This window comes from Ambystoma mexicanum, chromosome 8, assembly GCF_040938575.1.
Source record: "Ambystoma mexicanum isolate Mex_15411 chromosome 8, UKY_AmexF1_1, whole genome shotgun sequence".
NCBI lineage: Eukaryota > Metazoa > Chordata > Amphibia > Caudata > Ambystomatidae > Ambystoma > Ambystoma mexicanum.
Window position 1 is genome coordinate 913,262,227 of NC_090929.1, and position 25,341 is coordinate 913,287,567.

Sequence of the window (25,341 nt, forward strand, 5' to 3'; positions counted from 1 at the left end):
TGGACGACCATATGTACGGCGATATTGTTGGTGGGGATAATATTACATGATACCACAATTATTGGACCCAAACAGCTGCAAAGCATGTTTCAGAAAGCCCAGTGGAACTGACCTGAATGAAGTGAGCGGTTGATGCCGCCCACTGCGGCTGAACATTTTATAATAATTTTCCAAATTACCATGCAATATTTTGGTTACACTAGCTGCTCCCGGCATAACAAACGCTGTTCTAGCCTATCTTAATGGTCAATATTGGTCGTAATTTATAGGGTCACTTCTGTCCCCCTTATAAAATTTCAGAATTACCACTGATCGCTTCCAGAAAGGGGGCGTAGATCCCTGTGACTTATTAATGGTCATTGAAAAGGCTAAACATATCAGATGGATTGAGAAGTATGCACGGTATAAGAACATTATCTAAGTTCCATTGATCACACTGGCCTTTGTAGATGCATAATTGTCAACCTTGCTCCATTGTAGAGTCACTGTGATGGCATACGATTGCGTGGTAGCATAATTACAGCACCTACTTGGAGACATTCAACCTGCAGCTCTTTAGAGACTGAAACATTGAGCCAGTAATACGTGTACATTGAAACTGGAACCGCTGTGCCCTGTGTGAAGAGAAGTGGGGGTGGAAAGAAGTAACTTCCAAATGTTTGCAATAGTGGAAGGTGAAAGTGACTGCGTAGAACCATGCTCATTCTGTTTGTTACAATGATAGCTGTTGTTGACGTGGGTGTACTTTGCCATTTGGACAGCAGAGGGCAAACTAACACTGATAAATTGCATCAGCTGAGAACGGAAACATACCTAAGCATTTTATATTACAATTGATTATAGCACTTCCTAAGTACATATAGGTGTGAGTTCAGCTTGATGGCTTTGGATATGCACTCATAATGGTCTAAAGCAAGGCTGTATATGTTGTTTATATTGTATATATCTGATATGCTGCTGTTCTTAAGTAAATCAAAAGCTTTTCCTCCAAAGCTGGGAGGCTTACTGTGTCAATCGCTATCCTATGAAGACGAAACTGCCTTCATGGGTTACAGAATACTCTCAACTGCCTCTTAGAATATTGCAAAATGCATAATCTACAATTCAATGTTATCAAAAACGAAAATGATAGTTTTGACAATTTTAAGAAGTGCTGCACATTCAAGTGGTATGTCAAGACTCAGCAATTGGAAGTCATACATGCAAAATCAGAGACTCAAAACTGCGTAAAACAACAGAGGCACCCCGAATTTTAAATATATCTGCGATGGAAGTACTTCAGGGCTTGGAAAACTCTCCAATACAGATTTAATAGTCTCTGCAAATTGTGCTGAGGAAATGGTGCATCAACCTTTAGCTGTACTAAGAGCGCTGTATGTTAGCTATTTCTCGTCACTTCCGTCCTGATCTAATGTCTGAAAAGAACAAGCACTACACAACTGTTTAATTCTGAGCTCAAACGGCACAAGGACAGCTATTTCCCTATTGGGATTGCCCCTTTAAAGCTCCACTTAAAGTGTTTAACCTTGTTATGCTATGTCATTTTATGTTGGCATGTCATGTCATGCTAGGCACCATTGGTGAAGTGGAATGTTTTCCATGTGCATGTCCTCTTGGCATAGAAAGCCTGCCAGAGAATGGGTATCCATATAGACTTCCTGGCACCCAAGAGTGCTTGGAGTGCGTCAGGCTTCACAACCTTCTGTAGCACATGAATGTGAATATCAGTATACATATGGCTGTTCGTAGGTTTGGTGAATTATGGAGGAGAGAGATGGTTTTTGATGGGAATATGGGCGTGGATGGGGGCCTGGATGGCCGGTGACCTTGGACGATTATGTGCAGAAATAACTTGGGGCAGTGAAGTCGATAGTGAAAGTGATTGTGATGGTGACGTGGGCGGGGAGGTGGTGAAATCAATGGATGTGGGCTATGGTGGAAATTAATGGGGGTGATTGTAAAGCTGATGGTGATGCAAATGGGAGTTATTTATTAGGAGTATTTATGTAAAGTGGGCCCAGCCTTGAAAGGAAGTTGAGTGTTTTATAGAGCAAACGCTGTCACAAACAAACACATGCTAACGTGTTTATGGTATACAAGAGCTTACAGCGGATGCAAGGGGTATGCTTACATTACACAGTGGCATACACGCACAGGGTGATTTAAAGCAGTAGCAGCAGTAAGCTCATGTATTTAAAACAAAATCAGCCAATCTATCTCATGTAATTAAGACATTCAAAGCAGCGCCCCAGTGTTATGGCCGCGTGGCGGGGTGATTGCAATGGGGACGTGGATGGCGGGAGGCGACACTGATCCGTCCGTGATGGCAACGTGTGGGAGGGAGGGTGATGCAGAAGATGATTGTAATTGGGAGGTGATAATGATGCAGGTTTTTTTTCACATACTGGCTATTAAAATGTTTGGCACGTTGCCCAAAAGGAAACGTGACCAGGGGCAGTCCTCCCCATCGGCCTGACTGTCTCACTTCACTAGTGTGAGGAGGGCTTAAGGCGGAGCTAGCCCAAAGATTGGCTCATGATGCAGGTAATAACCATAGGAAGCGCTGGAAGTTGGATAGTTTTCAAAACATGTTCCAAAATGTGTATTCTTATGCCAGGTATAAACATGTGTGTTAATCATTAATAGCATTCTTTTTGGAAATGATAATGATGTGTTATTTATATAGCGCCTTAATCCAAAGCGCTTTACAGAGAACATATTTACATACAATATCACCCAACCAAAATTGGTACTCATTTATCGACCTCAGAAGGATGAAAGGCTGAGTTGGCCTTGCCGGGATTCAAACCTACGACCTGCAGATCACACTCAGATCGCAGCAGAGATCGCTCAACCCGCTGAGCTATCTTACCGGCTACTACAGACAAAGGTCTTTTTATCGTAAGATGTATACATCATTGTAAATAACAGATTGCACTGCCCAAGTTTATCTACGCAATGTAAGGGAATTGAAACATGTTACAAATCGACCCACCTTGTGGCTTCTCCAGGGTCACTTAAATATATGGACTCTCGTACAGTCCAGTGTATCAAATGTGCGCGCTGTCCCCAATGAAGAAATAAATCAACAGCAGGAAGTGATTTGATTTGATGTTTGCATTGATCTGCCATGTTCTATCTATCAAAGAACTAAGCCCTACGGTCAGCTAATGGAGCCTGCCATGATAAGTCTTGCTCCGTTAGGGTGTGGGTGCAACGTGCTTGTTTAGGCTTGGAGGGAATTGTCGATTTGGTTCAATTCATCGTGGGGTTGTCATAAAAGGATATCCCTTTTTTGTTTTGCCTCTTGCACACTGGCCAAAGTAATGGCCAAAGTAATGGTATTTGTGTGGTTGGTGCATTTGTGTGAGTGTACAGCTCGTTGGTTTACGGTTTCCTTCCTGTAGTGCATTCATCCAGTAGGTATTGGAGGTTGTTGCCCACCCTCCTCTCGGGTCAAGGCTGCACCATCCATTTTTCATTGTCTCACTCAGCCTAGATTCAGGAGAAGTAAGAAGTAAGCTCTGTGCTACACAGTAATTTCGCATTGTCTACACAGACTAATGCTGGGAGAAAAGAGATGTGTGCTGCAGAGTCCATTCACATTGTAGGACTCAGCCGAGAAAGGAGTTTTGTATCTATTAAGTTATTCCATATTTTCTAACCCAGTCCAAATCAGGAGAAAGAAGCTGCGTGTTTTTTTTGTTTGTGAGAGGCACCCTAAACCTTCTTCCGTACATGCCAACTTGCCCCATGTCATTTAGGAGATGCTTGTATCTCTACAATCGGTTTGCCTGCACTCCTATGTTTTTATAGTTATTCAGGATGAGTGTATATGTCTTTCAAAATGATTTAGGGTGCTGAGAAGAAAAATCCAACTCTAGCACATAAAGTCGATACATTTTGACTTTATATGAGAATTGGTATTTATCGGAATTTAATTTTAAAAGTCCTACAAACAGAAAAACAGATTATTCCTCTTTAACTAACTCTGCACATATGATTTGTAATTTTGAAGACTTATGAAAATATGTGTTCGCTCCTGAAGAAGGGAACCTCTCGAAACGCGTAGGGCCATATTTATGATTTATTGTTTGTATTTACTCCATTCAAAAATGTATTCTATACTAAATTCTATATTAAATATCGACTGATTGAATATCTATCTCTTAAGATTGTTCTGTAACATAAACTGAAGATTGATTCTGTAAATAATTAGATTGAATCTTGACTTTCCTGGTTGACAGTAATATAGGTGTGCAGGGGACAGGAGTGTCCATTACTAAAGGACACTATACTTTCTTTACAATCAGGAGATGGACATAAAGTGCTGGTTTTTCTCTGGCATTAACAACCCGTTCCAAGGGCTGGAACGTGGGGTAACGGCCTGGGAGCCCAAGTTAACGGTCCCAGCGAAACCAGGGCGGTTAATGAGGGCTCCAGGCCATTACCACTGTTCCAGCCCTTGGAACAGGGTGTTAACACCATTAGCAACCTGGGTTACCAAAGTGGTAACAGAGGGTTCTAAAAAAAAGTATTTTCATTCATTGAATGGGACACTGCGCGCATCCCATTCAATGAATGAAAATACTGATCCAAAATGGCCACAATGGTTGTAGAAGGCAGGATTCCATACGTAGCCCCTCTTCTATTGCCATTGCGGCCGGAAAAGGGAGGAGGGAAGCTCCTGCAGCGACTGCCGCACAATAAGATAAGTGGAGCAGGGTGGTGGGTTGGGAAATGAAAAAAGATAAAAGGCGCGACGGTGGGGGGAAGATGGTGGCTGGCAACAGAGGAGGCATGTGCGGGTTTTGTGGAATGCAGGCTGAGATCAGAGATTTCAGCCTGCGATGCACGGAACCTGATTGGCTGCGCCCCCTCGCACACTGTATGCTAATTTGCATTCTGGCACTTAATATAGGAGAAGCAAATGTGTCCAAACTGCAATGGAAAAAAAGAGGACGGGATGAGTATGTTCCAAATGACATGGGGTGTGTGCTTCTATGCCCTTCCCTGGTCTCAGTTCAGCTGGGGGACTATCAGGTTGGCCTACAGCAGGGAGGAGGCGTGGAAAGGTCATCCTGTCAACTACGCAAAATCAAAATATGGGCACGGTGTGCATGGTCTCCACACTTGGTAGCTCTCAAGGTATGGCCATGCATAGATGTCATGGGTCCCCATGTCATATGTGACACCTTGAGTCCGTCCTCACTTTTCACTTTGCATGGTAGGAGTTGTAGTTTTGTTTAACCCATTATATGCATGGGCCTACAAGTTGCAGCATGCAAAGTGAAACTCCAGAATTTTTGACTGGGAACTAGAGTGCGCGCCTGACCTACTTTTTTCAATTTTTCTGCAAGAGTTCTGGGCTCTATAGGCAGCAGCAGCGGGTTTAACATGCCCCACTTTGGAAGACTGGTACTCTCCCCTCCCCCAATTTTGGGAAAGAACTGTGTTTTGGAGGGGTGTTGGTTCCTGGCCACCTGAAATGACTGAACATTGTTATCAGTACATGTACCAGCATCCTTTGAGACTGAAATCAAGAACTAATTAGCAGCACCGAAAAAGGTTACATCCTCCCTGAAGAATGTTTGAGACAGGAAAGTACTAGGAGGAGAAAATCAACAGTAGAATTGGAACTGCAACACATGGTATTCAACCCTGTTATTACTGCATCATGAGATTCAACCCTGTTACTACTGCATGTTGTTGGGAATTTAACCCAGTTACTATTTGCATTAAGAGTTTTTGACTGGGAACTAGAGTGCACGCTTGACCTACTTTTTTCAATTAGTATGGGATGATGTAGTCTTGGGTTTGCCCACTTCCATTGCCAAAGCTTAATCATTCAATCTGGATTGAATAAAACAGCACATACAGTGAGGCATGGCTAGAGCCAGGACCTCCTGCCTACTCTTGATAAAAAAACGGTGGGAGACGGATATGCCATCTTTGCTTTCTCCCTTACTTGCTATTCAATGACCCAGTGAGCAGCCTATTGCTGCAATTGTAGAAGCAGCAGCGGTGGTGGAGCAGGCCTGCCAGAACTGCCTCTGCAAACCTGCACTGAGGATGCAAGCTTGCTGCAGACTTGGAAATTTCACAGTTTGACCTGGAAACGTACCTAGGAGCCACTGGCATAGCTATTGTCTGCACCAAGCTGTGTGGGTAACTACCAGGATCCACAGCTGCTTTCGCCTGCCATATAGAAAGCTCACTAAAACTGCCACTCCACACAGCTTGCTACTACCACCTTTGGTAGAAAAGCAAGGTGAATGAGGAGAGACCCATTGCTTGTTGGATAGGGCACACCCCTGCCACAAGTGTGAAGCACTTACTCCACTCTGCACATCAATATAGCATCACAGGGAGAGCAGCACTCTGGGGAAATCACACTACCATATTTTATTATTCTTATTAAGGTATTTGTTGAGCATGAAACTAGCCACGAGAAGCAACAGAGAAGCAACGGAGCACTTTACAATCATATGGAGGAAGAACATGGTGAAGAAGCAGAGAAGCGTGGAGCTATCAATAGGAAAGGAAGAAGGTGGGCAATTGGTAGCAAGGGATCTACAAATATATTGTGATAGGAAAATACGGTTCCATGTGATAATATGCCTGCAAAATGTTGTCATACAAGAAAGGCACTGTTTTTTGTGGCAGTATTACCATATGAAACCTACGTGGGACAACCCTGCAACTTCGGGGAACAACCCTGCAACCCCTGTTCCCATTTACCCCATATATTGTCCGCATAAATAATGGCACCTATGCCGTTTCTCGGTGACTATATGTATGGCGACGTCATTTATGGGGATAATATTACCTGATACCGAAAATACATCATCATTTCCACGCAATAGGTACCTCTTAAAGCCAATGAATAAGGGCAGCCACTAGAAGCGGACTGGCACAGGGAGCAATGGGGCATTTGCCCTCAGGCTGGCTGGGCTGTTGCCCCAGGGTCCAGAGCTCCAAAATGTTAAATAAATAATTGAAAAAGACTTCTTCAGAATTGGGTCTGCCACAAAGGACCCGAGTGCTGTGAAGCCTGCTCACATTCTGTGTAAATGGCGCAAGGCATTCGCGTTGATTTCAGCAATGTTGTAGATGAGCATGGCTGGTCCCCACATATGGGGCTCCACAGTGAGTGAGAGGGACAGGGGTCTATGATGCAGGGGCATGTTCATGCCATCCAGTGGCAATGTATGCATTCAAATGACAGATACTGTGGCCCTGGGTGTTAATCTTTGCACCACTCCTTCCCATACACCATTAGTCTGTTACAATCCAAAGCAGCCTACCTACTTGCCAAGGAAGTAAGGGTCCTTATATTATTAGAGTATGTCCTAGGTTTGATTCTGTACAAATGCTTCCTTTATGTTCTGGTGAATTTCTTGATCACCAGTGTGTTCATACAAAAAGAGTTTAATATCACCCTGAATAGCACCCGGGATGTTACTTATATAGTGGTCATATAAATGGCTGTTTGACTGTTTGTGGTACTTATTTTTGGACACAGTTGAAAAAATCACATATAAAGATATAATATTCAGGTATTCATTATTAGAAGACTACAAACTAAGATTCATTCAGAGTTGGGTCGATTTTTTTATACCCTACTCAAAGTTCACCACCAGCAGAAGTGGTATTTCTGGAATGCCTCCAATGCTATTTCAGAAAAACCACCTCCGACGGCAGTAATGTAAATAGTTTTTTTTTACCTTTTTTTCCAGCCATTTTCAGGATCAATTTGAAGGGAGAAATGCATTATGTATAGTAGTGGCTCATGTCAATACTGTGGTTTTTCTTTCTGCACAAAAATTTATATCCTGGACCTTTTATGCAATATGTGGGTAAGGTGGTGATAGGAGGCAATCAGAAATGCCTAACCTTTAACCTCCTCAACATAGCCCTTTGTAAAAACAATTTTCACTCTTTTGAAGGGAAGCACCGGTGCGTCTGTTCTGTACAGTACAAATAAAGATAACAAATATTGGGGCCCAGTTTGACCTTCAAGGAGGAGGTAAAAATAGGTGTATTTTCTGCAAATAGTCCACCTAACATACCACAGCTGGTAATCCCATGGAATACCACTAAAGGTATGTGATCAAAACCTGAATTCGATAGATGGTTAAAAGCAACAGTATTTGCCAAATACTGACGATTTTACTGTTACCACCCAACTCTGAATGACCCCCTAAATCTGTGATTGTTTTCCATTGTCTTGTCCAGAACACTCTCCTCTTATGTGACCAACAACAGACACACAACCAAATCAACACCAGATTAAGATATGTACATACAAAGTCACATGAACCCAGATACATCCTTCCACCTGCACTTTACACTGTCACAAATACACTGAAACACAAACACACCCGACCTTATTTGAAAACACACATAATTATAATAGGCCGCTCTTGCTCCATCTCCATCACCAGGTCCAATGCGTATTCCCCTTGCAGTTCTCTTTGCTTCCGTGAGTTGAAATATGCAGCCGACTTTCCAAGAAATTGCAACTTGGCAGCACAAAAACAGCTATGTCCCTTCGCCTTCTTTCACTCTGAATTGTCCCAGTGCAGACCTCATTTTTATTATGTTTTAATATTTTATTATTGTTATATGGTTATAAAATAACCTTTAACAATTATAGAACAGTAAGACAAAATTAATCACAATTAAAAGAACATACATTGTACAACAGATTTTAAGGTGATATACAAAGTGAATTCATAGATGATTAAAATGCATAAGAGCAAAATTCCTAAAAACAAGAATACAGACCCCACAGCCACAATTACCAGCAACACCACGGCCACGGTTTCTTGTCGTGTTTGGCAGAGGCTGACTGGCAAATCAATGTGGTCTACTGTCTAACTGTAAGCCAGAGAATGTAATGTGATAAGGGACAAGGAATGGGCTAGTTGTGATGGGCCATTAAAGGGTGTGGGTGCAAAACATGGGTGACTGAGCATTGTGGACAATGGAAGGAGGTGCGTGCAAGGTAAGGGAAGGGATTGAGTTAATAGTTAAAGGATGGAGCAAAAGGGAAAAGGAGGTCTGAAAGTTAATTGTAAGAAATAGGCATGCTTTGAGGATGCAGGGCAAGGGAAGTACATCAGAGGATGATTGGTAAGGAAAATAGGATTAATGAGACTGAGGTACACATCTGGAAGGGTAGGTCAGCGGTTTTACTGTTGCTTTGATCTATGCCTGACCTGCATGCCACTGCACCCGATTGTGGGACTGGCTTGACCCCCTTTCTTTTTTCTGAGTGATGCATACTTGCTTTATGAACATATGTTTGAGCTACTACTCTTATGTTTGTTCAGGTTGCTTTATCATGTGACTTCTTGCAATGAAAGTAGACACAATTGTGCAGACTAAGATTATAATGATAGTACGTTTTCATTATAATTATAATCTTAGTCTGTTTTGCAGATATATTTGCATCAGGAGACAGATGATTAATAGACTCCCCTCTCCTACACACAATAATGCTTTGAAAACCAGTTTTATTGAACAGTATACTAGTTTAACCCTTGAATAACAACTTTGCAGAAAGCTTTTTTTTTGTTTCTAATATTGAAGATGGAATAAGAGAAGATGAAGTCCCCCTGCCTGCTTTCTGAATTGGAACCTGTTGAACCAGGAGGACAGGGTTCAAATCCCCACCTTCCACACTTCATACATTATGTGGTCCTGAGTCAATCACTTTTCGTCACTGTGCCTCATTTTCCATAACTATCTATAGAGGAAGCCTCACTCACATGGGTTTGTACTCTGTAGTGTTATGCTACAAATATTTATAATGTTAACTATTTATGTTCAGCATACTGTTAAGGAGGCAGGATGACAAGTGATGGTCTTATATTGTGGGGTGGGTACACAGGGTGCAGGTATGGGTTTTGTGTTGTGGGCTGGCGAGGCAGGAAGCCAAGTATGGGTCTTTTTGTCATGCCAGCTCATGTTTGGCTCTGAGATCCAACCCTAGACACCCTGGTTCAGCAATGGTTCTGCTCTGCCAATGACTTCTCTAGCTTCTCCACCTCTTTACATTGTTCTAAAACTAAAGATGGGTCGGGTTGGGAGGAGATGTAGCCTGCTGTCACATTACAAACTGCACCACAATGAAAACTGGGCTAAAATCCCAGCTTTCCCATTTGACCACTTATATTATCCTGGTGAAATAATGTTACTGTTTCGCAAGTGTGAGAATTTCCAGGGGTCCATGTCTCTAAAAAACACAAACATAACTGGAAAATATTTTGCATAAAAGGAAAGTAATGTCAATAATGTCTTTATATATACTTTAGAATGTGTGTGGGGGGTGGTATTGTGTTTACTTGTTCTGGAAGTTGGGGCCGCCGCACTGTGGGTTTGGGACATTGCACTAAGGGCAAGAAAAGTTAACTTGCCCCACAGATCAAATCTTGCCAGTCCTCCCCAGGCAGCCACACTGGAAAGGGCCCTGTTTCTGTCACAGGAGACTAGAGTTTTTCTTGAGGATGCAATCATTGTTTTTCTATAACAATGACTTGTCTTTCTTACTCTTTTCATTTTTCCAAAAACGATTTCCTTTCATAATAAACTATAAAAGGTCATTACAAATCTGTTTATCTAGATAGTCTCTCTGGATATTCGTGACTGCCACATACATTTGAAATACAAGGTTTCAAAAGCAAAATGTCGCAATTATACCACTTGCTTTCGGCATTATTCTCCATTATTCCCCATTATGTGCTCCTATGCCAACTTAGTCAACCCGTTTAGTGGGGCAATGTCAAAATGTCTTAGTATACAATATGCATAAAGTGCAAGGTTCACAACCAAAATCAAGCTGCCATTTTGGAAAGTAAATACTTCATACTCGATTAACATAAGTCCCAGTTGATAAGAGACCTAAAATGTTTGTTCATAAAATATCACTCCAGAAACATTCAAAATGGCTACTGCAGACATACAGGGACCTGGCACTGCTGTTGTATTTGGCACTGCTAAACTAACTGGGCAAATGGAACCTGGCACTCTTTGCTAACTGGCCATATCATTGACATTTTGTGAGAATCTGACCATTGGATGGAAATGTTGTGTATGTCAGGAGTTTCTATGCCAAGATATACCAATGATATACATTTCCGTGCTCTTGGTAACATAACCAGTGAATGGTTTGAGTAGCTCAGCTTTTGATGGCATTACATGTTATATGATAGCAATGCCTGGCGCGTGATGGAGTACAAGAGTACATCATGACAATACATGATGAATGAAGAATCTAGTTAAGCATTGGTTGGGAATAGTTGGTAGATTGTGTGAGAATCTAGATATATGATGCCAATGTTGGACAAATGTCTGTGCATTACACATACCTCAGTTAAAACAATAAGGTAGGAAACAAAATGATAATCCTACCATCATCCTTTTACGGTAACTTAACTTGGTTGCTACACAACTTGATGTTATTATCAAAAACCTGTTGAGCTGAAAAAGACAGCATGATTCTCAATGCAAGTATTTGGTAGTATCTGTTGTACATTTTCATAGCAATTCATTACAGACAAGAAGAGGATCTAGTTGCAGCTATAGAGCGCTCATAAACATTGATCACTGTTTAAATAGGGACCTAATAGGGAAAATCTCTTGGTTTCCAACTATAGCCTACTCTTTCTAAAGTTATACCAACATTAGTTGTTCCTGGTGTAGAATAGATGCTTGTTTCAATATTCATTGTTTTACTGTAATGTAACCGCTATTAAGCTGGAACAATATACTCCTAACATGTTTACAGATATGACAAATCTATCAATATTGCCAATGATTCTCTGAAAGGAAGCCTCTCCTACATGGCCAGGGAAAGGCAGGATCTACCTGACTTTGACAGTGGGGGTGGCTATGTGTGGGAGGATCACATAGGGGAAGACAAACTCCAGAGGTACAGAACAATACTAGATCAAAATAGTCACAATACCAAATGACACATATATGCCTCTGCAAAATACATACATGGCTTACTGTGGTTTAGATGAAGAAATCCCACCTTACTGCAGTCAAAACACTGTATGTGCCACTCACCCCCTTATCATTGCTCAGACGAAGAAGAGGGATTGAGTAATGAAGATGACCAGAAGCTGTAAACCAATGCCGTGTTCTAGTCTTTGGAACGCGTTACACCGTGCTGACAGGTTTAAAGTTGACACAGCCGAGAGAACATAAGAGAGAGGCAGAGGCTGGCTCTGTCGGTAACTTGTTCTGATGGCAGTCAGAACGCAGAGACAAGCAGACCACCAGAAGCAGCACTGAGGCTGCCACGAACGGCATGCAGGAGAGTCAAACTGAAGGAAGCTTACTGCTTGAGGGCCCGATGCAGCGAGAGCCGTGCGCAGCCGAGCAGGGCAAAGTAAAAGCTACCAGCTCACAGGAAGCATGCTGAGTCAGCAAACTGAAGAAGAGAGAGAGAGAAGGGAAGATACGAGGAACACTGAAGCCGCCCGGTAAATCCAGACAAAGCAAACGGGTTACCGGAACCCGTGTAGGTAAATGCTGTGTCTTGCTAAATAACACCATTGAAGAAGTTGATGCTGATACAAGCAATATTAGAAACAGGTTGGTGACCCAACGATTGAAAACAGGAATTGGTGCTAGTGCGAACAGTGCTAGAAAATGGTCAAGGACCCCTTATCAGATCTGGCTATCAACCATGAACTCTGAGGGCTTCACACCCGAGCTCATCTCCTGCGCCAAGTCCCTCGGGTTCCACATCGACAAACACCTCTCCTTCAAGACACACATATCTAAGAAAACTTAGACAGCTTGGTATCAGCTCTCCCTTCTGTGGAAAGTCAAGCCCTTCGTTCCTCCGGACAGCTTTAGATCCAGTGTTAAAGCACTGGTCCCATCACACCCGGATGAGGCCAAGGCACTCATCAAAGGCCTTTCTTCGTCCTCCCTTGTGCCCCTGAGAGGTGTCCTAAAAACGGCAGCACACCTCATTAAGGGCCTACGCAGATATGACCACATCACCCCGGCCATCATAGACCTTCACTGGCTCCCACTGTGCAGGAGTCACCTTTAAGTGTTGCTACATCATCTATAAGGCAGTCACCCTCAATTCACCCAGCTACATTGTGGAGAAACACAGCATCTCAGGTGGACAGCACATCATCAGGGAGCCAGGACACGTGCAGTTTTGAAATCTGCCTCTGCAAAAAGGAAATAATCAGAAAACAAGCCTTCTCTGCCTACGCCCCAAGACTATAGAACCTCCTCGCCGTCAGCATCTGACTGGCCCCCACGGTCCTACAATTCAGAAAAGAACTTAAGACCCACCTCTTCAAGAAGTCTCTCCTCCTCAACACCTAGATCATAACATCACCCATTGCGCTACCCAACTCACTAGATGCCACCAGCCCCTCTCCGCCCCACCACCCGGTACATCTGTACCCCTCCTCTCTGCCCCTCTGTATCCTACCCTCTGCTGTATATCTGTTCTTTTGTTATCTCTGAAAAGTGCTCTGTTATGCATTTTTACTGTTGTATACCTCTGTAAAGTGCTCTGTTATGCATTTTTACTGTTGTATACCTCTATAAAGTGCTCTGTTATGTATCTGTATTGTTGTATACCTAAAGCACTCTATTGCTCCCGAAGCTAGGTCTGTGCTCAATAAATAACATAATAATAATAATAATTTTAAAAAATAATGTCTGAAGGAAGATGTAAAAGCAGTAATGAACTGTAATGAGAAAGGGTTGGTGACCCAATATTTAGAAAATATTGTTTTGTGGATAACAAAGAAAGTAGTTGGAGAATGGAAAAGCCCTGGAAGGTTAGTGAACCAGGCAAACAGTGAGTCTGGTGCTCAAATCCTCAAGAGGAGTGAACTTTGTGAAACATTGTGATATCCTGACAGGAGAGTAAACCAGGAGAAGTGAACTTTGAGACATCATGGCAGGAAAGTAAACCAGAAGTGGGAAAGGAGGTGAACCTGAAGTTGGGAAAAGTTTCAAACCAATACATAAAATGGAAGAATTATACGTCTTTTTGGAGTCAGTGAGAAAGGAGTAAATACCTTGTCAGGAGAGTACACCAGGGACTTAAAGACATAAAGAAGACATAAAGAAGAGCAACCCATGGAGGAGGGTAGAGCGATACGCCCAGAAAGCAGGTGGAAGATACAAAGTGTGAAGAACGTGAACAATTAAAAAGGAATTGTGTTCAAATGAAAGAACAAGGGAAGGCCAATCCCCCTTGAAATTCTGAAATAAAGAGCACCATATGAGTAAAGGAAACTTATGAAAAGATTCATATCATTTAAGAATGTGAATATTTAAAGTAAAGCATTGAAGGTTGAAGGAATACAAGGGAAAAGAGGAATTTTTCCTTAAAAAGCGTAAATGCTTAAAGAAAGATAGAGAAGCTCAAGAGAGAAGTCATTCTCATGAAACTTGTAAAGGGAAGCCTTAAAAAGGTAAGAGAAACACAGGGAAGGAGCCCTACTTTTGTTGAATAGTGAAATGTTATTCAACTTTATCCATAGGCACCGGATAGATACATAAGGATAAGAAGAAACATTGGGGAAGGGAGGATCCATTTTCCTTGTGAAATTTTGTTTCTTTATTTTCTGCACCTTAAACTTTATATTTTTAGAACTCTGAAAGAAGGCTATGAATACATAGTCTATAGAAATCCCCTTGTGCACATTATATTAATTTTAGAATGTAAGGGTCAGATTAGGGTTTTTGGACACAGGACGGAGGACGCTCTTTTGTTTAACATCCTGACGCAGATGTTCCTTAGTTTTGTTGAGGCTGGTGAACCCTTCTTAGGATCAGGGATAGATAGAATTTTTCCCAACCCTCTTGTTTTTCAGAAATAAAGTCCTCATCACGGGTTGGATGGAGCGGTAAAAATGCACCGGTAACGCTATTACCACTGCATTACTGCTCTCCCAATCCCGAGTTTTGGTGGAAAGTTTGAGAGTTACCTCCAGCTTCGAGCTAGAGGAAAATCTGGCCACTTTTTGCCCGTTTACAGCGCAATTACCGCGGTGCAATTTGTGCCGCGGTAATTGCGCCAATGCTGCCACATAGAGTCCTATGGACTCTTCAAAAAATGGGGAGTAACAGCATTGCCGCAACTAATAGCACCAGATACTAAGTTGTGCTAACACTATTTGCATTGGGCAGTATCCCAGCGGATTTTCCGTTGGGATACCACACAACTTGTGATGACCCCTATAGCAAACAACAAACATGCCACTGTGTAGGAGTCTTACTCTTGATCCCTTAAACTGAGTAACTTAGCAAGTTTCAGAAGCAAAAACACAAAAGGTATAGGTAGGTTTAAAGCCATCAATAATTGTCCCATTCCCTTTGGCCAGCCCAGAAATTCAATCAGAGTGGTTGCTTAACACTAAAATGTGGAATCTAGCAATTTACAAACAGACTCAATACAATGGGTTGAGCTAGATCTGTTTGTAACAGATGCATTGCCACAAGTAGAATGTGGTTTTACCCACCTGTTGGTTCCCTCTTTGCAGGGTTTACTCATAGACAGTGTAGGCAGTATTAATATGATTAATATGGCCAATAAATAAGAAATAAACCCAGAGGGAGGTGAGGGAGTTTACCTTCTGGTATAAGCCTGGGGACTAAGTTAGAGGGTTGTGTGCTAGATGCAAAATAAGCCCCCTGCTGACAGGTTTATAGCAGTTAGTACCCCAGTATAGGCTTGTGGATTTGTGTATGAGGGGTGCAGTATAGGCTTTGGGGTTGTGGATGAGGGGTGCAAATCTCTTGTGGGGAGTCTGCACCAGCTGTGGGGTGGTGCAAGGTAAAGTTCACATTTCTGGCATAATGCATGGAGCCAGCAGCAGTGTGATGGAGGAGGAAGGCTCTTATCAAGAACTGAAGGGTGGGTGAGAGAGGAGAGTCAGAGACCAGTGGCAGAGCAGCTCCAGTGCTGTGCTATTGGAAGAGGTCAACAGAGGTCTTAGGGAGTCTATTAATGGCGGGTGAATGTTTTAAGTTTCCCCAATCAGATACATATAAGCCATTCTCTGAGGTACTAATGTAACATGAATCATGCACCCCCAATTAGACCTTATATTTCTCCGAGCGTTTTCTGTTCTACAACTAGTTGGTCATTCCAAATACCTTCTGGCAAAGAGGTGTTTGATTTAAATAAAGGAAAGATAATGGCATTTTTAAGCAAAGGACTTGATCAAGTTTTGCAGATGCTACGTTTCTTATGTCAGGCAGAAAAATGTGGACAGGTCCTGTTTTAACATGCTTAGAGAGTAAGAAAGATCACGTCGCACACGAGAGAAATGATATGTTTTACTTGTATGCTGATTTCCAGGCGTTTGACTTTGAAGATTAGGCCAGGATCAGTCCACGTGTGGCCTCACTTTGTGCATTGGAACATGCCACATCCACATCACTCAAACTTTATGCAGAGGAGGATAAGCATCTCCTGGGGAGAAGTATTGTAATTGGTCTAGGGTTCCAGCATTCCCTTCTCTCCTATCCATGCTCAGCCCAAAAGGCAGCCGCGACAAAGATGCAGTGCATGATCTGAATGCACATCCTCGCGCAACACAACAATAATTCTTCTTACACAGTAGAATTGCCTATTTAATCTTATATTTTCTCAGGAACAGTCATGCAACAACACTTATGTCAACATGTTGCTAACCCATCTGACTTGATATAAACATGTTTTGCTAAAAGAAAAGTCAATCATGTAGTAATAAGAAAGAAGTAGAACTGGCATTGAACAAGAATAGAACGGGTCATGAAGTAAGTATATTACTAGGAGTTCTGTTTCTTTATGCAAATTGTAACCTGTTTTTACACTGCGGTGTAATTTGTGCTACCTCACTGCATCTCCACGCTCAGGGAGTATTCAGAGTAAACAAGTGTGGTACAGATGCTACTAGTGCCTCTCCACTTCCCCGGTGGCCTAAGGCCATACTGTGGACATGAGGGCATTGTGTCCACACTTTGCTCTACTAATATGAACTCCATGCCCCTCACCACTGCACTAGATATGATTACCTGCACTTAGAGGATTTTCTTCCCTACTTATTGTTACTGACGTTGATCCTGCACTTGTCCAGAATTGGAATTTAACGGTACCAGGTAATAATATTGCCATATATATGGTCGCCGTAAATAATATCGCCGGGAAAATGTTGTGGCGATATTATTTGGGTGACCATATATATGGGGACAGGGGCAACAAAAAAAAATTTGGGAAAAAAATAAAGTTTGGGGGTTGCGGGGGTGTCCACCGCATGTTCCATGCAATAATGTCGCCACAAAAAACGGCCATTTTTCGGCAATATTTTTGCATGGTGAGATTTTTGTGGCGACATTATTACATGGAACCAATTTAACTTGGTGTTTGATCACTTCAAGTGGTCCATGTACATGTTTGTATCACTAGAAATTTGCATCAGAGATTGTGAGCAGTGATGATTGTCCTTTCTTTCCACTTTTGAAATCATAACAGCACAAATGGTAAGGTTGGCAAAAGATGATTGGCTAGACCAAGGGATGATTAAAGATGAAGCGGGTCAAAAAAAGGTAATCACAAAATGAATGGTCAATCATATTTTTTCAGAAAACTGACATAAAAAATGCAAGAAGATTTGGTGCACCATGGCAACTGTCTAAAGACAGATCTCCAATTCTAAAATCCTATAAGGCATTCCTTGATCAATCAGTTCAAATCATCCGAAAAGGAAAAATGCACCCCACGACCAACCTGGCTCTGGGTCCATTACCAACTGGGTGCAAATTGAATGGGAATAAAGCAAGGTCCCAAAGTAAAGTACAAGGGAAACTAGCTCCAGATAAGGCTCACGGATGCATTTTGAAAAGAGGGAGAGTAAACCTTGATGAATCCAGGCAATGCATCCCTTCTCCCCAAGGGGGTGTTGTCCCCTGTGAGATTAGGGAGGTGAGCCTGCTACACAAAACCATCCATAGGTGTTTGGGCAAGTGGGATCTCACTATGAGTGATTCCCCATTGGAGACAAGGACTCCTGATCTCTTCAGATTGTAAGATCTCCCTTAAACCTGATGAACACAGTGTTGTCAGCATATATGGGAATAGGGGGAAATGTTGACTTAATAGGGCCTTTGCCCATGGTTGGTGCGGATGTTGACCCCTCCTGGAACCTAAAATCCTAAGACCAATGGGACTATGGCTCTCACCTCAAGACATCAAAGATTAAGAATCATACCCTATCCAAGAGAGAGAAAAGAGCTGTTGTGAATTCGTTCAGCTGGAGGAAAAGTCTTGCAGAGCAGACACCACCGCTGCCACACAGATTGGATGCTGCCTGGAGGAAGAACCATAGCCCGTACGATGTGGGCCAAGAGCCCAGGAGCTCTATCCTCAAGCCATTGCATCACAGACAAGGTTGAACACTGGCATCCCGTGAACAGGCACCTACTAGTGGAAACATGGAACCAGCATCCCAAGAAGGAGGATACCAATGGAGCGAATGCCCCTTCTGGGAGAGAAGAGAGCAGAGCAGCACGTAAGCAGTGTGTGATCCAGAGAGAGAGAAGGGCAGCTCTGCTCTGTGGTGAGCCGTGGAAACATGTAGCTTAGAGGCCAAACGAGCCCAGTGAAGACTCCCACTTAAGACCTGAAGATGGAATATCTTTCATGATACAGAGGACCCCTACAAAGTAGAGCAGAAGATAAATAACTCACAGGGAGAGCCTGAAGGGAATCTGCTAGAAGTGGGTGCGAGTCAAACCGAACAGTGAAGAAGACCCAAAGAGGGGAACCAAAATCCCTCATGACTAAAGGGACCCCTAGTAAGCAGAGCACAAGAAAAATATCCCAAGGGGGTTAGCCAGAAGAGTATACCCCAGACATGTGTGTGGGTCAAACTGAGCAGAGGAAAACACTCTTGCAGGGTGTAGTCATGCAGGCTAGTTCACCCAGAAATGATACAGGATCAAAACACAGAGGTCAGAGTCAACCAAATAAGCAAAGCTATATAGAAAAGACAAAACATTTTAATGAACACTGGGCAGCATAATCCATAGGTCTAAAGGGGACCACCAGAAATTACCTCAAACAATAATATGAACTGATCCAAAAGGGAGAGCTAAAGGGGCTACCAAAATGACTTCAACTATACAAAACCCAATAAAACAAGGGGGAAATACACATGTAAAGGTTGTCAAGAGCGTATGGAAGGGCACAGCAATCTGCACTGTTACTTTGAATTAAATAACTTTTGAGAACTGTCGTGCCTAAGGTCTACAAATGTCTAAAAGTAAGATTTCAGTTTTTCCTCTGAGGATCATAAAGATTGTGAAGGAAAAACCGGAGAAGGGGAATCATTTCAAACTTGACAAGAGGCAAAGGGTCTAGGATGCTGAGAAGGACATTTGGAAGTACATTTAGTGGGAGGGGGTCAAGCACCACCCAACAACCAAGTGAGAATATTAATTGGTACTACTTTTGTTTCTTTTATTTAAAGTGGTAGGGCCATTAAGGTAGTTTTGGTTTGGACAGAGGGCAGTATTGTATTATGTAAGATGTCCTAACAAGCACCTTTGGTATTTACTTTCTTAGGTAGGGAACCCCATCGAAGCAATAGAGCTAGTTGAGGCCAAGTCCTACCTTTGGCCCAACACAAAACCTAATATATGGCCATAAGTCAAAGAAACATTGTTGTTATTTTGTTGTTTGAAATATTCCCCAAAACATCAAATAGCTATCCTAATTGCATTTTTCAAAATAGCTCCCTTGCTCAGTTAAGAGGGAATATGATTACAGGGATGGCCATTATTCATGAAATGAGGCTAGTCACAAACTCCTGGGTGGAGATGGGCAAACATGGGTAATCATAGGTTGTGGGAGAGGAACACTACAGATGAATTGAAATGTAGAGAGAATTTGGGGGCAACATGCTCATCTATCAATATTATTTTGGACCCAGAAGTTGCTGAAGCTCTGGAGCTCACACGAAGCTGTTGATCTCAGCAAACAATTGACATACTAACATAGCACTGTATGCAACCCCATCCTCAAATTCCTCGCTCCCCTTTTGTCTCTTTTTTGTCACTCAACTGATGTTTGTTTACTCTACCTTGAGTCGCCCTTTCTTCCTTCCCCCATTTTCTTTCTTTGCATGTATGCATGTTTTCCTGTCCATGACAGCTAGCCCCTATATCACGTGTCTTTATTTTTCCCCAATTGTGCGTGTTTCAGAGTCCCTGTAATGAATATGCAATACCCAGTTCCTTGATCAAACCAGTACATTTGTAACCCGTTTCAATGCAACAACTTTCGTTGCCCACTGCATATTACAACTGGCAACACCATTACACAATTAATCTCTAGATCTGCATGATGGGCAATGTAGTTTAGAGAGACTTTAAGAGGTCAAAGGTGAATGTATGTAAACAATGGGAAAGGGAAACACGCTTGGGGCACTAGAAGAGAGGAAAGAGATGATCCTGGTGTAGAATATATGCATGGTGAGGAATATATTTGGAACAGATTAGATGAATTTGGAGAAGACTAGACAGTGAATCAATATTCTCTCTGATTACATTATGAACTTTTGAAAGCCAAAATGTGCCAGTTAATGGATTGTTGAATGGCATTCGACATCAAACCACACTGTCATCTTCCAAATGTGGAGAACGGCTGGCACAATGTTTTTTTTTTCTCTAACGCACAGAGTGAGACACACACATTTGCACGGATTGTGAGTGTAAGAACATTTAATTGCCTGACCCACCTCTATTCTCACTGGCGAGCCGATGATGAGAGTCTTCTCCTGGATGCTTTCAAGGAATTCTGGATAGTGATCATTGACATCAAGAACCGTCACAAACACCTCTGCAATGTTGTGCTTGCCTTCTGCGTCCTCAGCCTTTACATAGAAGTTGTATTTGCAGCTGATCTCTGCATCTAACGTGGCCCAGGGCTGGGTGTAGATGATTCCAGTTGATGGGTGAATCAGAAATCTATAATCAGAAAACAGGAAGTCATACCCTTACATTAAAATCCCACACTGTCAGCCAAATGCGGACATTTCTGGCAGACTAAAAGAAAGTCAGAGACTCAAATGCTTTCAGTGCTATCAAAAAGGGATTCTATTAAACCACAATAAGTGTTCAACACAGTACGTGAGAAGTGAACAAAACAGATGTGAATTAATGAAAAAATGTAATCATAATTTAATAGTGAGGTTTAGTGCATTTATAACAAGTACAAACAGTGTTTGCAATATATTAGTGCTAGTTCATTGTTGTTTTTATATATATCTGTACCAGTGCAACCACCTTGCAGTAATAGAGAAGTGTGGTGGGTGAGTGTACAGAACAAGCTCATACCAGAAGACCACAATTTGTGTGGCCAGTAAAGTTCCTTCTTTTTCCGATGGACAAACACCAGACAGGAAGAAACTTGGGGTTCGAAACCATGGCCAGCTGATACAATGGACTTTTTCTTTACCACCCACATGCCGCCTCGTATCATAGTTATTTGCACAACAACATTACATTTGCCCCTGTTCAACCCAAACAGTTTATAGTTGTAAATATTGCTCTGACTTTCAGCATTGAATTTGTAGACAATTTGTACACATAACCTCTTCAATATCTTCTATTCATGTACTAAGTAAAACCAGGAGCTTTGGCGAAATAAATGATCCATCCCATTGATATTAAGGGCCCAATTCATGGAAAAGTGTGCATTTGTCCTGCAATTGCCACGCGCCGAGAACGACACTGCGCAAGACTTCGTGCAGAATAAAAAATATGCGCCTTGCGTATTCATGGAATCTACAGTGCAAAGAAACAGTCATCCCCGGAACGCCCCTGAAACGCCCCCATGCAAAGCATTAACAGCCAGAACAGCTAAATTTGTGCACTCACCCTTGCATAATACTCACACCCTTCAAACAGTGTGTAGGGTCCCCCAGAAGCAGCCCTGCATCTCAGAGCCCCTGTACAGGGTCCCCCGTAACTGTTGCCGGCACCACGACAACATGCGTATGACACTTCATAAAATGGGTATAACTCAGAAATTCTGTGTGCGAGCCCCCGTAAACCCAGGCTAGAACCCCAATATGCAGCATATGCATGCCCCTAAGTCCGTTTGGAACACCGTCTGCATGCACGCATTCTTAAACCTGACATGAAAACTCACCTCCATGCTGTGAATCCTATGCGCCAGTGTCCTTACACCTACCTTCAGGTGACGGAAAGGTCGAGGGATTTGCATGTGTATTTGCCAATGAGAGGTTGCATGGTCACATCCATGAATACACTTTTCGGAGCGCATTTGTGGGCATGCTATGGACTGCTTCCGGCCCGTCCCTCGTAAATGCCACTTTTTCCCTTGTTCTTCCTCACTTTTCCAGTTCTGCCCCCAATCCGCCCTTTGCGCAGACCTCACCCCTGCTCTGCGTGGGGTCTTGCGCAAGGCACTTGGCCGCTCCAGAGCCGTACAGAGCTTATGTGTAATCCATGCAAGTCCATGGAATATCCCGCCATTCCATTCCATGAATCGGCGAACGGGATTACGCACGCAGTACGAGGCACAAGTACCCTATTTCCCACGCAAGTATTTCCTTGAATCAGGCTTTTCGGCCATCTTGGATTTTCTAAGCCCACAGCACCAAATGTTGCAGCATAATAACTTGAACGTGGGTGGATACACCTAACAGTTCCCAAGGGAAATACCAGACTCCAGACAGAACGGCTAGCAGACCTGCTTGATTCGAAGGGAAAACATACAAACAAGACTGCAATACAGGAGAAGGCATACTGCAGTACCCCGATGCCACACTCCAATATACGTTCAACACCAACCTTAAAGAGAAGTGGGCTAGTTTTTCTAGACCCCAAAAAACACAAATTGAAAAATATATATATTTCTAGTATTTCTAGCAGCAGGGGCACCAGAGTTAGAAATTCCACATGCTAGCAATAGAAACCTTACATTTTCCATAATTTTGTTGCAAACCAGCTTGTGCTAGACATATTTTCTCTATTTCTATTTTGGGTGAACCTTATGCAAGGAAAACAACTTTTTCTGGAGCACAAGGGAACCTAATAGGCCCCTTTAAACAGGGGAGGTTAATGATTTGTATTTGTTTTTTCCCCATCTATCTCAAACTACAATTCATTGCATTCAGATTAAGTGCGTTATTTTGGAGGGGAAAAAACGTTCTGCACCTACTTATAGGGATGGTGCCCTATCTAATGTTTCTCTATTAATCATCTGTACACCTTCTCTGCACCTCAGAGGGCTGTATTGTAATCCTGTTTTCTGGGGAACATCACGTTTTTCTGCATGCGCTGAATATCACAACTGTGCCTTATTCATCATGGCAATCACAACGTAATCGCCAGTCAGCCTGGTTTAGTTAAATCAACTGCTCTCTCAGCACACATCAAAGCAGACGTCCCTGCTCTTGATGCATGTGGCCACCGGACCCCTGCGCTCTCCCAACATCACGACGCAATCACTTGCCACCAGCGAAACGTGGAACACGCTCTCTCACCCCCAATGCAGAGCAGCACAGCATTTCTCATTTCTCACTTTCTTATCCGTGTTTGTGCCTGATGGCTTGTTCTCACTGACTGAAACAGTTTTCATGTATATTTGCAATGCCAAATCTCTTTCTACATATTCATTCGGATAGTCAAACTTCCTCTACATCAGTAACAGTAAGTGTTTTAAATGATCTATTTAATGTTGCATGATGTTTTGGTAGATGCATGCATTGAGGGACGAATGCATTTTTAATTATAACAATTTCATTAAGCATTCTCAGGCAATGGGATGTTTTAAATAACCTTTACAATAATGGACACTAGCATTTATAGTGCACTGAAGTTGCGTGATAAATATGTCACGGGCCTATCTTTATTTGTTGTTTTTACAAACAGTTTGAGTTCAATTGGTAAATGATGTATTATGATCTTCACTATATCATGGTTTTTCTATCCTGTTTTCTTCTCATGGGATGGCTACACTACCAAATTAGTTTTGGCATACTAATATTTGGATGGTTGCACGCATTTATTGAGGGATTCAAAAATAGCAGCATGGCAAATAGATGAACTCCAGGGCAAGACAGCTGCACTGAAGGTAACGTGTGTACCTCAATATTGTTGTATTGATGCTATATGAAGCTGATGCCCACATTAAAAGGAAACATGTTTTCTGAAGAATTCACTGTGCCATACTTATCTAGCAGAAGAAGATCCCCCTAACACAGTCTTCACCTTGAAGTGATGGACTAGTCAATGTCCATCCCTTGAAGTAAGTAAACCAGACGTATGCCATTAGGTTACACCTGGTAGGAGGAGCAAGGGAGGCTGGGAATCCCTGAGGGAAACTTTTGGGAGTCTCACTCACATGATTTTGTTGTGAGAAACCAGCAGATAGTCGGAGAGGCAGGTGATACAGCAATCAGTGAGCAAACAAGTGGGAGTGTAGAGATGGGCACAATCTGCCACACTTATAAAACCAATACTCAGTAACAGAGTCCTTATAGTGCACCGAAAAACCCTGCTTTGTTGCCACTAATGCAAAGCATGTAAGTGGTACTGGAGGCGCGACCCCAAAAAAGGCCTAATTTGTGTTTTTCTAGTGTTCGTTAGGCCCATGTGCTGGTAGCTCCGTGCACTCTCCTTTGGTATCTCCTTCCTGGTTTCTCCCGCTGCATTCCGACTCCCACTCCGCCGACGGGCTGTTATTGGTCAAGCCCTCATGGCTTATAGATTCTAGCGACTGCGTCGCTACATTCTGCTTTCTTTGCCACTTCTGGAAAGCAGGCGAGTTGTAGTGGAGGCGCAACCCCAAAACAGGCCTAGTTTGTGTATTTGTAGTGTTTGTGAGACCCGTGTGCTGGTAGCTCCATAGGCTCTCCTTTGGTATCTCCTTCCTGGTTACTTCCGCTGCACCCCGCCTCCCACCCCGCCAAAGGGCTGTGATTGGCCAATCCCTCGTCGCTTATAGAGTCTAGCACTGCGTTGTTGCATGCTGCTTTCTTTGCCAATACTGGAAAGCAGGTGAGTGGTACTGGAGGTGCAACCCCAAAACAGGCCTAATTTGTGTTTTTCTAGTGTTTGGGAGGCCCGTGTGCTGGTAGCTCCGTAGGCTCTCCTCCAGTATCTCCTTCCTGGTTTCTCCAGCTGCACCCCGCCTCCCACCCCACCCACGGGCTGTGATTGGTGGATCCCCTTGGTCTTAACTGACCATCCCTGGGCAGCCCCCTTCCTGACAGCCCAGCGGCGAAGGGCCCGAGGCAAAGGGCGCTCCTACTAAGGCGGCTCCAG

At 42.8% G+C, this 25,341-nt stretch overlaps 1 protein-coding gene across 2 annotated transcripts in view; it reads right to left on the reverse strand.

Annotated features, from left to right (window-relative positions):
• The window catches only part of CDHR1 (cadherin related family member 1), a 712,137-nt gene that overhangs the window by 102,820 nt on the left and 583,976 nt on the right, over positions 1-25,341 (reverse strand). For both annotated transcript variants that reach the window (XM_069610819.1, XM_069610820.1), the window contains exon 15: positions 20,784-21,012. In XM_069610819.1, the coding sequence (XP_069466920.1) occupies positions 20,784-21,012 (229 nt within the window). The remainder of the gene's footprint in view (positions 1-20,783; positions 21,013-25,341) is intronic.